The sequence below is a fragment of the Mycteria americana genome, chromosome 1, assembly GCF_035582795.1.
Source record: "Mycteria americana isolate JAX WOST 10 ecotype Jacksonville Zoo and Gardens chromosome 1, USCA_MyAme_1.0, whole genome shotgun sequence".
NCBI lineage: Eukaryota > Metazoa > Chordata > Aves > Ciconiiformes > Ciconiidae > Mycteria > Mycteria americana.
Window position 1 is genome coordinate 147,319,811 of NC_134365.1, and position 13,010 is coordinate 147,332,820.

Consider the following 13,010-nt stretch of genomic DNA (forward strand, 5'->3'; position numbering starts at 1 on the left):
AAAGAAGTTTCAGTTCTTGATTCCTAGCAATTTCTGGGGCAGTTAAATATATGTAAATACCTGTGACAGGGCCTTAATCTTGTTGCAGCTTGCATGTGAGAAGTGAGTCTTTTCACTGGGGTCTTGCCCATTGGTTGAGAGATTGGTGGCTTGGTTGGAGCGCAGTAGTTTCTTTCCATGCCTTGTGCATCAAGATTTCCCACCCAGGGAAACCCAGGCATGGTGCTGAAAGCATTCAGATCCTAATAGCACTGGCCCGTTCAGGATAAAATCTGTTTGTGACCGATGCTTTCAGATGCAGTAGTATTGGGTCAAAGCCCAGAAGGGAGTGTATGTGATAGTTTAAATATTCATAAATGTTACTAATTTCAAGTTAACCCTTTGAGTTGTAGTGGCTGGTGTCAAAGTGTATTGAGGTCAATTTTTGTTATTTAAAAAAAAAAAAAAGACTTCTGTGGTAAGAGCACGGAAGGACCTGGCTGTGGCTGACTACTGCTTTTTTGTCTTTTTAAGAAGGAAGCAGAGCTATCTTCTTCCCCTGCCTTTACAAAAGGGATGTGCCCAATGAAAAAGGGAGTAGTGGCAATGCTGACTTTCCCTCAGCTGACGCTAGCACAAGTGCAGTCCCCAGCAGCTGCAGCAAGGGTGGGGGGAGTGCTAGGTGAAAAATTACAGCTTAATTAGCTGTTTCACAGAAATTTAAAGGATGCTGGCGGTGCACTCGCTTTTTCAGTGGTGACTAGCAATCTTTAGGGAAGGTTTCTGTGAAGTTTTTGCCAAGGAAATTGACATCCAGAGGCAGAACTGTCTTACTGTATCTTAGAGGTAAAATTCTGCTCTTCTGTTGCAAGGAGGCATTCGGATAAACATTGGCTGGGTGGGCTTAAATTGCACAGAAGGGATGATCTTTAGAATTGCCACCTCTATACCCACGGCTAAATGTAAAAATATTTTTTGCTGATGCATTCACTTGGTTTGTGGGTAGAAAGGCAGATTGTCTCAAAATTCACTCTTTGCAAGGGAACTTAATTTGAAAAAGATGCAAGTAAGATGCACTTGGAAGTGTGCTCCAATGCTGGCTATTGCCTGAGCTCTGTGTGGATGGATAACTGGGAACTTCATTTCTGTGGAACACAGAGTTCATTTAATGTCATGGGCTGTTCCCTGGGTTTCCCCACAATTGTTAAATATGAAGAAAACTGCAACTTTGAAGTACCAGATGTCTTTTACTGGGTTTGTTTTATTACGACCAAGTCACTGCGTGCCTGTCTGCCACAGGGCAATGCAGAGGCTGGTAGGTTAGTGTAAGGGGGAAGAGTTTATTTCTTTCCAGGACTGGGTGTAGCCACACTGTTACTGGGGGAGGGAAAGAGGAAATATAACTCTGCAGTGGCATAATCACGCTGTTATGTGCTCAAGTAAACATGCTATGCCAGGCTCTGCTAAAGGGAAGGGATACATCTCTGCTAAAACAGCCCCTTTTTTTAACCCTTTCTTCCCCCCAAGCACCTGATCTGTTGAGAGCATCAGGGAAACTGTGTTTATATTTCACAAGTGGACTTCATTCTCTCTGTGCTTAGAGGGCTAAGCAAGTAACTAGGATACCTGCAATATATATTTACATTTAAAATAATCAGACTGGCTTAAAAAAAACCAAACAAAAAAACCCTTTCTGGTCCTGATTTCAGACAATGTTTGGAAGTCTTAGCACTTTCCTCCTGAGCTTTGTTCTTGTGCCAGTCAAGATCAGCATGCTGCTCTGTAGCAGGGACACCTTTTTTAACTCCTGAGCATTTCCTCAGGCATATCATCAGTCTGGCATAGTAGTGTGAATAAATACGGATTTACCTGGGGCAGACCTATGAGGAAAGGTTTAAAGACACCTTCCTTTCCCACCCCCATGCCCCTCAATGTAATCTAGGTAGCGATGCCTGGGCAGATGCTTTCCTTTCACGCTGTGTCATGTGGTTCTTGCCATACAGTTTTCCCTTTGCCTTTCTGAGGCTCTGTGTGGTATGTATATGTGCACTGCAGAGATATCTTTGAGCCTTACCAGAGTAAGATCTCTGGTTGCATCTCTGCGGCTCAGTGACCAGCTAGCAGTGGACCAGTTCAGGTGGCTGCATTGCTTTGAGGATGTTGGATGGACAGTATTTCTTTATTTCTCTGTGTTGAGCCACATAGGTGTGTCACCTTGTTACCTCTAGCTTGCAATCTCGACACCATGCTCCCATCTGTAGAGCAGAAACACCCTTGGACCTATTAACATTAAAGCACTTGTACTTCTGCTTGCTCCTTTTGGCTTCAGAGAGCCCAAAAGCTGGAAACATTGCAACTGCTTGAAACTTTAAGAAGAGAGGTAGCTAGGTCCCCTTGCAGTAAATGTGTGGGTAAAGAAACTGCCCTTAAAAGGATCAAGGGAAAAATGTTGGGGGGAGATGTTTTTCACTTACTCGTTTACAAATGCAGATTTTTTTAAATGGATGTTTTGTATACAATTATTGAGCAGCACATAGATCGAAGGCAGAACCACACTTATGTACAATTGTCTTTTTATTTTCAATAGTGGTTTTCGAGCACTGATGTGTTTTCCTTAACGACTTAAGTTATTTAAAGCCAATTCTCACTCACAGTGGCCCTCCGTTAACTACAACTCTACCCAGCTGGTGTGGCCTGATAGCCCGCTGTCTGACAAGTCCCCAGGTTTATGATGTAAGTAGAATGACTCAATACTTCTGTGTTTTGATTTTTATTTATTGAACTTCAGCAAAGCAGTTTTTTTCTTTTTAGGCAAAAGGTTGGTATGATACACATACTGCAAGAAAGTGCTGGTTTGTCCTAGGCAGAAAAGATTTAGGATACTCTCCCCTGAGGCAACAGCTTCTGTTAGTAGAAATCGGAGATGGTCTTATTGTTCAAACACTACATTAAAAAAATAACATTTAAGGATATTGGAAAATTACAGGCCTAGTCAATAAACCAGTTCAGTGAATCACTTCAAAATACTCAGTCCCTTCTCAACACTTTTGGACAAGATTCTTTTCCTGTTACTGCTGAGGCTGCGTTGAGGTCTCCTTCAGAGAAGACACTGACACGTTTACCCATGCTGGAAAGAAATCTGGTAGAGCTTCCCTTCATTGTTTCCACTGTGAAATTTGAGATCGCATTTCAGAAACCGTTAATCAGTTACTTATCTCAGTCTAGCAGGTCACTATACTGTCTTTACAGCCATGTCTTGCAATAATTAATGCTTCATTCTCCTATTACTCTTGCAGGATCCTGATACATGTCACTCCTATCTGTACAGTGCTTCTGAAATCTACAACTTTTTATGAACCGCTTGTAAATAAAACCATAGTACTATGTGGGATCACTCAAATTTGCAGGTTCTCTGGAATGGTAACATCTCTGCTATGTTCAAGTAGTCTTGGACTAGATTTCTATTAATCTTTTCCTAGAGAGTTATGAATTCCACTTGTAACTTTGCAATACTTCCCTGCATTTCTTTCTGGTATCATTAGCATCTTACTCTTACCTGATAGTAAAATTTCAAAGAAATTCGAAATGTCTGCTGCCTATTCGGAGCTATTAGTAATGCAAAAAATTGGCCTTGTTCCCATCTTTGCAATGCCACTGGAGATCTTAAAACAGATCTAGGCTGGAAGGCATCCATCAGACCAATTAGCCTACTTGTGTGTTGCCCATGTGTGTGTCTATGTATGATCTTATAAGATTAGTTATCCAGTAACTGAGGATCTAACCAGAATGCACGTGCAAGCTTTGGCTTTCATTTTCTCTAACAGTTGGGCTCTTTTTTTTTTTTTCTCTTTACTCCTCATTCTTAGCTACTATGGCATGTGGAAACTTATTCTTTAATTGGATTGGTTATGTGACGCACATGCACACACTCCCTTTTGGGATGTTAACTTCATCATTAAAAATGCTTATAAGGCTGCATACTTTAAGGTGTATAATGTGGAACTTTCACATCGTATTCTCTCTTCTTGTTCCTATTTCCGTGCATTGCTGCATTAGTCCTAGGAAAGAATATAATTTTGAGATTTTATGTCTAGTTTCTTTTCAAGATTTCCAAACTCTGCAGTTGCTTTATTGCTTTTTGTTTCTTTGCATGGCTGGCTTTGCTACAGCACTGTGACTATACCATTTTATTACTGGCTAAAAAGCTGTGGAATCTTTTGCCTTTCTATTAAGTGCAGGTGAAGCAACTGAGAGGGCCATGTCTCTAGGGGGACAGAAACTGCTTGGAATAGTTGTGCTTTTGTGAGGTATTTCCGGGAAAATGGAATGGTACATCTGAGAGAATTAAAGACTGAAGACTTTGAAGTAAACAAACAAAAAAGTCTGTAAATACTCAACAGAATGTAACATAGCTGGAGAATGTGTTTCAAAAAGACATAGTAAATCCTAGATCTCATTCAGGTGCATGTCTGAGCAGTTATGACATCTACACAGAGAAGAAAGAGAAGAAAGCATACAAGTATGTGGCTGTACTGACTGTATATTTGTGTATTGTTTTCAGCTTTTGTTGGGGTTTTTTCCTCTGGCTTCATTACAACCTTATTTAGAATTCATTTTCACTTCCATGAGTGGGAGTACATCTTTTTAGTTAGATGCCAATGGGGGGTTTTAAAGTCTGAAAGTCAAATAATCTTATTATATAGGCCACCTACAACCTATTCCTAAGTATGAGATTGTGTCATCTAAGCTTGAATTTGCATGGCGTACGTGTAAGGTTCTGACTCAGCATGCAGGGGTGAGGTACGGTGGATTTTTTCCAGAGCTGTCGTTACTATTCCTTGCTGATGTTCTCCCACTGCTTTAAGACTGTGCCATTAGGCTCACCATTAAGTGTTTCCCACCCAAACAGAATCCAAGTTGGAACTTAAAAGCATGAAAGGCTGCTGTAGTTAGTGTTTCAAATTATCATTTTCAAAAATTCACTCCTATTTTTCTCTCCTAGTGTTATCTTCAGTGTATGACCATTTGGCAGGGCTTTCCAATTTATCCTAAACTAATGTAGGTCACTTTTTTCCTCTCCTTTTGACATGTCCTTTGAAACTTTTAGTAATTCTCGGTTTCATCAACCATTTATGCCATTTGGAAGAAGCATTTGTGTTATCACCTGCTCTTCCTGATGAAGGACTCCTGGGGATTTTTTTTTTTTTGCTTGTTTGTTCAGGGGTATGTTTTCTGTCCTACACACACTTCCACCATTTTTTTTTTTAAGTTTAGTTCTTGCACCATACACAGTGTGACAACTTGGTATGAAAGTAGAGGGAATTGAATTCTTTTTCTAAATATGCAAACCCAGTAAAGAAATTTCATTGGCAGTCTATATAAGTCTTGGAGGAAGCAACTCTCAAAATTGGTAAGAAAACTGTTCAGCCATGCCTCCCCTCTCCCCTTTCTTAGCACTTCTAGCTTCATAACAAAAATTGTTTAGTTTCCTTGATGAATTTGAACTCAGCTGAGGAATAGAGAAACTCTAAGCGGAGCATCAGATTTAAGTTGTAATATGCTTTGCATGCATACTACTTGATGCTTTTTTGGACCCACAAGATAAGTAACTTCTGATGCAAGTCTTGTCATCTATGATGCCTGTGTTGTATTCAGCACCAGCAGCGTACGTGATGGCTACCAGCGCTTTGTATGTGCTGTGTACATTGCATGTGCTGCTTTTTCCACTGCCTTAGGAGGCAATAAAGACTGGCTTTGTAAGCAGTAACTCTAAATAAGCTTTACCCATCTTAACATCTCCAGCACACATTCTTAGGAGCACAAATAGGACAGAATGCTGTGAGGTCCCTCAGGGCTACGGTCAGCACATTGAAGCAAAATTCAGTATTTTGTAGGGTTTGGAATTTAGGTACTTAGCCATTCTAGTTTGTCAGTTTAAGTAGTGAAGTTCAGACTTATGTTTCTTGAGTCAATTGAAGCTATTCCTACAGAACTGTAGGGGATTGCAGAGGCCAGTTTAGGGTTATTCTTGGAAGAATTTCAAGTCTCTAGGGATCTACTTGGATAGACTTCCTGTCTTTCTTGAAATAATTGTTCATGCTGCATGAAGCACAGTAGGTTTATTCACCCATCCTCTTTGCCTGCAAACATAGCAAATCCATATACTACATGGGATTGTTCATGGATGTTCGCTGGGGAAATATATGAAATAAATTGCCTGCTGCTTGCAGTGCTATTCAGAAGTGAAATAAATAAGTGGAACTTGGCTTGTACAAGGCAATGTTTGTTCACTATGTTGAGAGAAAGCTCAATGTTTTCTCTGGAACTGATCATGTTTACATACATGTAAGTATAGCCTGGGACAAACCAGCAAAGACTCAGGACTTTCCATATGGTATAAAGCCTGTGGTGCTCTCCTTTCAGTATCATGCTTCCAAAAGCTTTTCAGCTTTTTGGGGAAGCTCAAGTGCAATGTGTGTTCTTACCAGTTTCTTATCTGATAGGTGGCTGCAAGGATTTGCTGTTAAATAACATTGTGGAGGCAGGAGATGCTTTGGGAGCTTGCTGCAGCCACTTCACATGTGGTCCTGGTATCGCAATACCTCCTGGTGTGCTGTTGGCCCTGCCTTCCCCTCCTTGGTGCTTCTCCAAGGCCAAACACCATGAAAGGCAACTTGTGATAGAGCTTCTCAGCTTCTTCGATTTCTTAAAACACGACGAGTCAACAGTCACAAACTGCTTGCTTCTTACTCATTTTTCTGCTTTTCATCTTTATTTGAACGACTCTTCTTCAAAAACAGAATATATAGGGATATCAGATTTTCTTAAACAGCCAATTACTTTGTGTACCTTTTTTAATCATCTTGGTCTTGTCCCTCAGACTTTCACTTTTTTGGTAATGGAAAGCTTGTAAAGGCTGTTTCTGCCAACTATAGCTGAACCCTTTCATTTCTGCCTTTTTTCTTTTTAAGATAGTGACAGTAGTTCAGTGTTTTCTTTGCAATCAAAGAAAGCAAGTGTCCTAAACTGGTTTTGCTCTTTGAGAACAGTGTTCTCTATTGCAGTAACCCTGTCTCTAATAAGCGATGATAAATTTGGATGCCATGAAGGTTCTGAGAAATTAGCATTTATTCTAAGTAGGCCTTGTCTTGCACCCAACACTGAACTGCACCATTTCTTTTGTTGGTTTTGGTACTCCTGACACCTCTTCCAGACCTCATTAGTTAATTATTCTGTATCATCTAGAGGCTTCTGCTGCTTTATTTTGGTTAATTATCATTCTGAAATAATGACAGGAAGCTTTCCCAGGAAGTTTTATTTAGCCAGGCACTGCATTTTTCATCATGGACAGGTTAATCAGCATTTTCAGTCTCAAGTGCCCTGAACTCCTGTTCTGCAATACAGGTAGGGCTTTCTGGTCAGGCTGATCACAGGCATCCTATCTCACATAGCCTGTGCCCTCATTTGTTTGCTGAAGTGGAAGAAAATGGTGTATTTTGAGAATGTAGCCTGATCAGTGTCCAGCCTACCGAGGAGAACAGCAATACACACACTTACGTTTCAGCTCTTGCTGAGCAGCATGGAGCTATTCACGTGGGGAAATAATTGCTTTCAGTTGCAAGAAAGGAAGCTTATAGTACTGACAGAATTTTCTTCAAATGAGGAAGCCCCATTTTCTGACCAATTCAGTCATTTTGCCTTTTACCAAGACCATGTTAAAAAGGAGTGAAACGTGGTACAATTGCTTGCTGTCATATTACACTGTGTAGAGAAATTGTGTTGTTACACTTCAGCAATTTCTAGTCTCTGACCATATATTTCATCCCACTTCTGCCAAAATAAATTCACAGGGTTTGTGAGCCGCTTTCTTAAATGATTTTGAAAATAAAACATATCAGAACTAGTTACAAAACTATGAAGCAAGCACTTTCTTGTATCAGTCTTTCGTACTTTTATGGCTCAGGAGCGTTCCTAAGAACTAGGTCAAATAATTTTCTATTTACTGCTGGGTAAGAGTAAGCAGATAGTTTAAGAGTGTGGTTAGTTTTCAGTCTATAACAAAAATTCGTTGAGGAAACCTTGAATATAAAGAATTTGGGCCTAATGAGTTCTTACCAGTTTGCCTGAGTCTTACTAATTTTACTATTTTTTTTTTTTACTAATTAGCAACAGATGCAACTCTGACTTTTTATCTGGAGTGACTTAATTGTGCTCAGTCTCCACTATTTTTTCTGTACTGCCTTCTAAATTGTTGTGCAAAAACCAGCGTATACTGCTCATCTCTCCTGTACTTTTGGGAAACTTCCAGTGCTATTAAATCCCTCGTTACCTGTTTCATAATCTAGTTCTTGGATTCAGCTCCCCCTCATCTCTCCACAATAGCAGTAGTTATACAAGGAGCAGTAAGCTGATTTGCAAACACTGGGTTCAAGTTTATTTTTAACATTTCTTAAGGTGGAACTTTACCACTTACTGCTTCTGTATTGACATCTAGGTAAACTCTCCTGTTCAGTTACCTTCTTGGCAAAGACTGGATGTTGTGCACTGTACAAAGATTTTTTTTCTTTTTTCCAGAATCAAGAACAGCTTAGAGAAGAGGATTCAGATTTTATTCTGAATGATGGTGACCTTACTGTGACATATGGTGATACAACAATAACTGCAAACGGTTCTTCTGGCCCCCATACAGCTACCACTAGCCTTGACGGCAGGAGAACAAAAAGTAGTTCAGAGGAAGCACTGGAACGTGATTTGGGAGCAGCAGATCATGAAGTTACAAGCAGGGGTACCCGGCTAGTATTTCCTCTGGAAGACAATGCATGATTACTGACTCAGTAAAAGTAACTCTTGCTCTGTGGATGGATCAAGGAAGACTGCAGGCCACTGTGTCACTTGAGGTGGGGATGTTTATTTAAACGAGTTAACATGCGTTAAGTGGTTTTACTAGGGTCTGAAGATGTCACCTATTTTTTACTCAAGATGCTGACAGTGGGGTTTTCTAAATGTCTGAAAATAGACGAATGAGAAAACTGGTCATTCTCCTCTTTTCAACCGCATATTGAATCCAAGTATAACTAGCATGCTGCAATTGTCTTGTTCAGCTGCAGCAGCTCTCTCTGAAGAGAGGTACATGAAAACATTGTCATAGAACTGAGCTTGTTTTGGCTTAGCTTGGGAATGTGGAGGAAGAAATATAAACATGATAATTATTATGAGATAAAAAAGAATATGTGTATATCAGTGTGGAGAGATCCATTGTTAACTTCTCTCATGAGGTTGAGGAAACTCTAAAGTAAAACGGGACAGTGTGCATTAGGACTACAGGTGCTTGAATGCAAGACTCTGTGGGGAATCTGTTACTGCAAGCTGTACTTAATGTATTTCAGGGAAAAAAGGGAAAAGATTTCTTCACTGGCTATGTATTTAGATAGGAAGGCAATGAGAGCTACTTGTCCCTTTAGCTTTGGGCAACTTGACTATTACTCTTAGCCCAACTTCTAGTGCCTCAAAAGAAAAACATCCAGCTTCCTGTGGTCTAAGACGTACCTGACCCGACACAAGCCCAGAGCCAGGCTCTCTCGAGTAGAAGTCATGAGGTAAAACTTTCTCTCCCTTAAGGTTCTTAAAATCAGATGAAGATAGTTGGAAATGTATCTTGGGCTGGGGAAAACAGCAGATAAGAGGAGGGGGGGGGAAAGAGAGAGAGAGAAAGGCAGTATTGAACTTGCATGGAACCGTGAGGTTTCATATTGCTCAGAAGAATCCATGGACTCTGCTTACAGTTCTTGTGTGTGATAAACAGCAAACATCTAATTAAATGGACAAACAAATACTAGTGGCTTTACCATTTGTGACTATCCTAAAAGAAAGGTGTTTACTCTTGTTCTCTTTCGCAGAGTAGATGTGAAACTTCAGTGGGGCATTGCATAACAACATATAAGCTACAGAAGTGATGAACTTCTGTGTAGTATCATCTTAAATGTGAAAAGGGAAAAATCTTTGCCTAGTATTTAGCCCACTTACACATAGGCTAGCTTTAACTTATTGCTAAATGCTTTTTAATTTCCAGATGAGGAGATATCATTGTTTTTGCCAACAGCTGAAAACTTATGCTTTGAAGAGCAGTTCAGCTATTTAAAGCATGCTAAAATGTGACTTCATTCTCATGTCTCAAAAGGTTTATTTTTTTTAAAGTTCTGTGGCCCACCAATGTGATGTGATATCAGTTTGTCTAAAAAGTGTGTTTTTCTTGCTGCCATTTCAGTTGTTCCTCTCATAAAATTGTGTATGAGTAAATATCCACTCTGTTTTTCCTTAACTATTAAATTTAACGGGCTAACTTTGGTACGATAACTTGCTGCTGCAGAGAAACATTGCAGTCATATTGTCTAGTCTGCTTTCTTTCAAATGTGTTCTCTAATGAGTGATCTACCTCCTTGTCTGTCCCTCCAAGGTAAATTCGTAAAGGGCATTGATCTGTAATGACTGCCTGACATTATTAAGAAAAGAGACACGAGGAAACCAGAAGCTTTTTTGTGGAAAAACTGGAAGAGCAATACAGTCTGAGCTCTGTTCTTAAATGGTGAAGTGTAACAAACCCTGATGAAGATCTCTGAGCAGAACAACTCCTTTTCAGTTCTCCTCTGCTTTCAAGGAAGACAAAGCAGATAGCAATGATCCATGCTATTTGTACTGTTTACATGGCTTGTTTTTTCTTTTTTTTTTTTTTTTTTTAAAGTGGTCTGGCAGTAGAAAAAGTAGTTTCCTCCTAAATTACAAAAACAATTGCATTCATTTTGGACAAGTCTTTGGGACCCATGTCAATGCTGAGTGAGGACTTGAGACTTCTACAACAATTAGAGTTATTAGCCGAGTAATATGAACCAAATTTTGGGTTGAGACAGGGAAACTTACCCATAATAAATGGACTTAATACAGTGAGACAAATCTTTACATGCAGCTTGAAGCTGAAGCTTACCAAATCACTTTGGCTGAAAAACAGAGCCTTATGCAGAGAGAGATCTGTTCTTTGGAAGAAAGATCAGGTACAGATTCTGGAAGTAGAAAAATCTCTTTAATTAGTTTCCTCAGAGAGACTGAATCTCTTGAAAGCATCAATAAACCATCCCAGTGCAGATGCTTCTCTGTCTGTGTTTTTAATTCCCAAAATATACAACTGATATAAATATATAATTTATGAGCAAAATATATTTATATAATGAGCAAAAATATACAGTTGAATGAAGTTCACCAGTAAGCCCAAAATGTGGTTGTGAAAGAGCAGCCAAAATAGATGGATCATTGGTGAGAGGTGAGGAATGTAATAGTTGTAACTTCACATTCAAAAATGACTTAAAACACTTATCCAACATGGTGAGGAGAGGCCAATATACACAAGCTTGACTTTTATTCATATATTACAACAATGAATTTTATTCCTTGATTTTTATCTAGTTTTCATTTGAAGTCTTCTTCCAAAGTTGGACTTCACTGCCAACAAAAGGTAAGCTAAAACATCTAGCCTCTTCTTACTACTGACACCGATCTTTGTACCCAGTTCCCAAGGGACTCCTTTACTGAAAAAGTGGGGAAAAACCAAAAAAACCCTCCTTGTCCTGAAACACTGCATATTTCACCAACTCACTAATAAATCCTTTTTTCTTGTGTATGTCCTTTTGAAAGAATAGTTTAATACTTTCAGTTCCTTTCCAGTAAGATCCTGAGCTGGCAAGAACTTGACTGAACCATATCAGCAGATGTGTGTTTTCTTATAAACCTGGTGTGAGGTTTTGAATAGAAAACACAGCTTAAGATTGTAATGAACAGCAATCAATACATATTAGTATCCTCTTCAAATTGAAAAAGAAAACCTGTAAGATGGCCTTCAATGAAAAAGTCTTGCTATACTAGCGTAGGATGTTGCAGCTTACGTGGCTGCCCTTGTACTTGGGACTGAGTGATTTCTCCTTGTAGTTTTTTGCTTGCTGCATTGTCAACTTACTGCTGAAAATCTTCACCTGAAGTTGCCAAGGAATCTGCTAACTTCAGTCCCTGGAGAAGGGCAAAATGAAGTCCTTAATCTTATTTCAGTGCTTCATAGAAGCTAATACTGACAGTAAGGCAAGACCTGTTCTGTGGTCGCTTGAACTCCCATGCAAATAAATCTTTTGGATTTACTTGTGTTAAAGGCCACAGCAGTCCTCAAGCGGTACACTAACATTGTATTTAAACAGACTAAAAAGTTATCTAAACCATCCTGTGTATTCATCTATAGTGTCTGTGGGGTGGTTGGGGGCAGGGAATTAGAAAGATTTTCATTTACAGAATTTGGAAGAACACAAAAAATATCTAGAAGACTGGCATTTTTGTGCTTTGCTTGCTAGTTAATTCAGTGTGTGTGAGAAATGGTCATGCTTTGAGACACCTGTACCACACTGCACGTTTTGTGCAAAAGAGCAAATTCTCTTAACTTCCATGGGACTACAGGCAGTTTATCAGTTAAAGTTGAGTAGCTATGAGCAGACCCTGTGACTGCTACGAGCAGTACCATAGCAGCCTCACTACAAACACCTGGATTTTTTTCAGGGTGCTTTTTGTGAGAGGTGTTCAAAGCGCTGCTTACACTGGCTTCAGCAGTAGCTCTGATACTCTGATCTCAAGTTATCAGAAAGGAGGAATGCTATGACAAGTGTGTTTATGTTGTACGTTACACGTCTGCTATGCAGAGGAAGGGTACAGCGTAAGCTGCCTTGTCTGATAAAGACTGAACAAGGGTAAAGTATCACATACTTGGTACTTGACCAAGTCTAGCCCTATTCCAAGGATGCAAGTGTTTTGGTCTACAAAAGGACCCAATTTTTTTTTTTTGTTACTCTGAAGAAATTCCCTTTGGGGAAAGGACTACAGAAATTTCAACTGGAGGGGAAAAAAATCTAAGCTTTTTTGGCTGAACTTCCAACGAGCTGATCTGAAGCAAGTACATAGCAAAGGTTAAAATGATGTCATCTACTACTGCTACTCTGACAGGTACT

General features: G+C 39.6%; 1 protein-coding gene and 1 non-coding gene across 3 annotated transcripts in view; both read left to right on the forward strand.

The window, feature by feature from the left end:
* The window catches only part of SLC9A7 (solute carrier family 9 member A7), a 78,950-nt gene extending 66,734 nt beyond the window's left edge, over positions 1 to 12,216 (forward strand). For both annotated transcript variants that reach the window (XM_075523249.1, XM_075523258.1), the window contains 2 exons: positions 2,607 to 2,712; positions 8,554 to 12,216. In XM_075523249.1, the coding sequence (XP_075379364.1) occupies positions 2,607 to 2,712; positions 8,554 to 8,802 (355 nt within the window). In that variant the 3' untranslated portion in view covers positions 8,803 to 12,216. The remainder of the gene's footprint in view (positions 1 to 2,606; positions 2,713 to 8,553) is intronic.
* LOC142405081 (U2 spliceosomal RNA) lies at positions 6,416 to 6,605 on the forward strand. The gene has a single exon (XR_012774056.1). It is a non-coding gene; the product is annotated as a U2 spliceosomal RNA (small nuclear RNA).
* Positions 12,217 to 13,010: the final 794 nt, after the last annotated feature.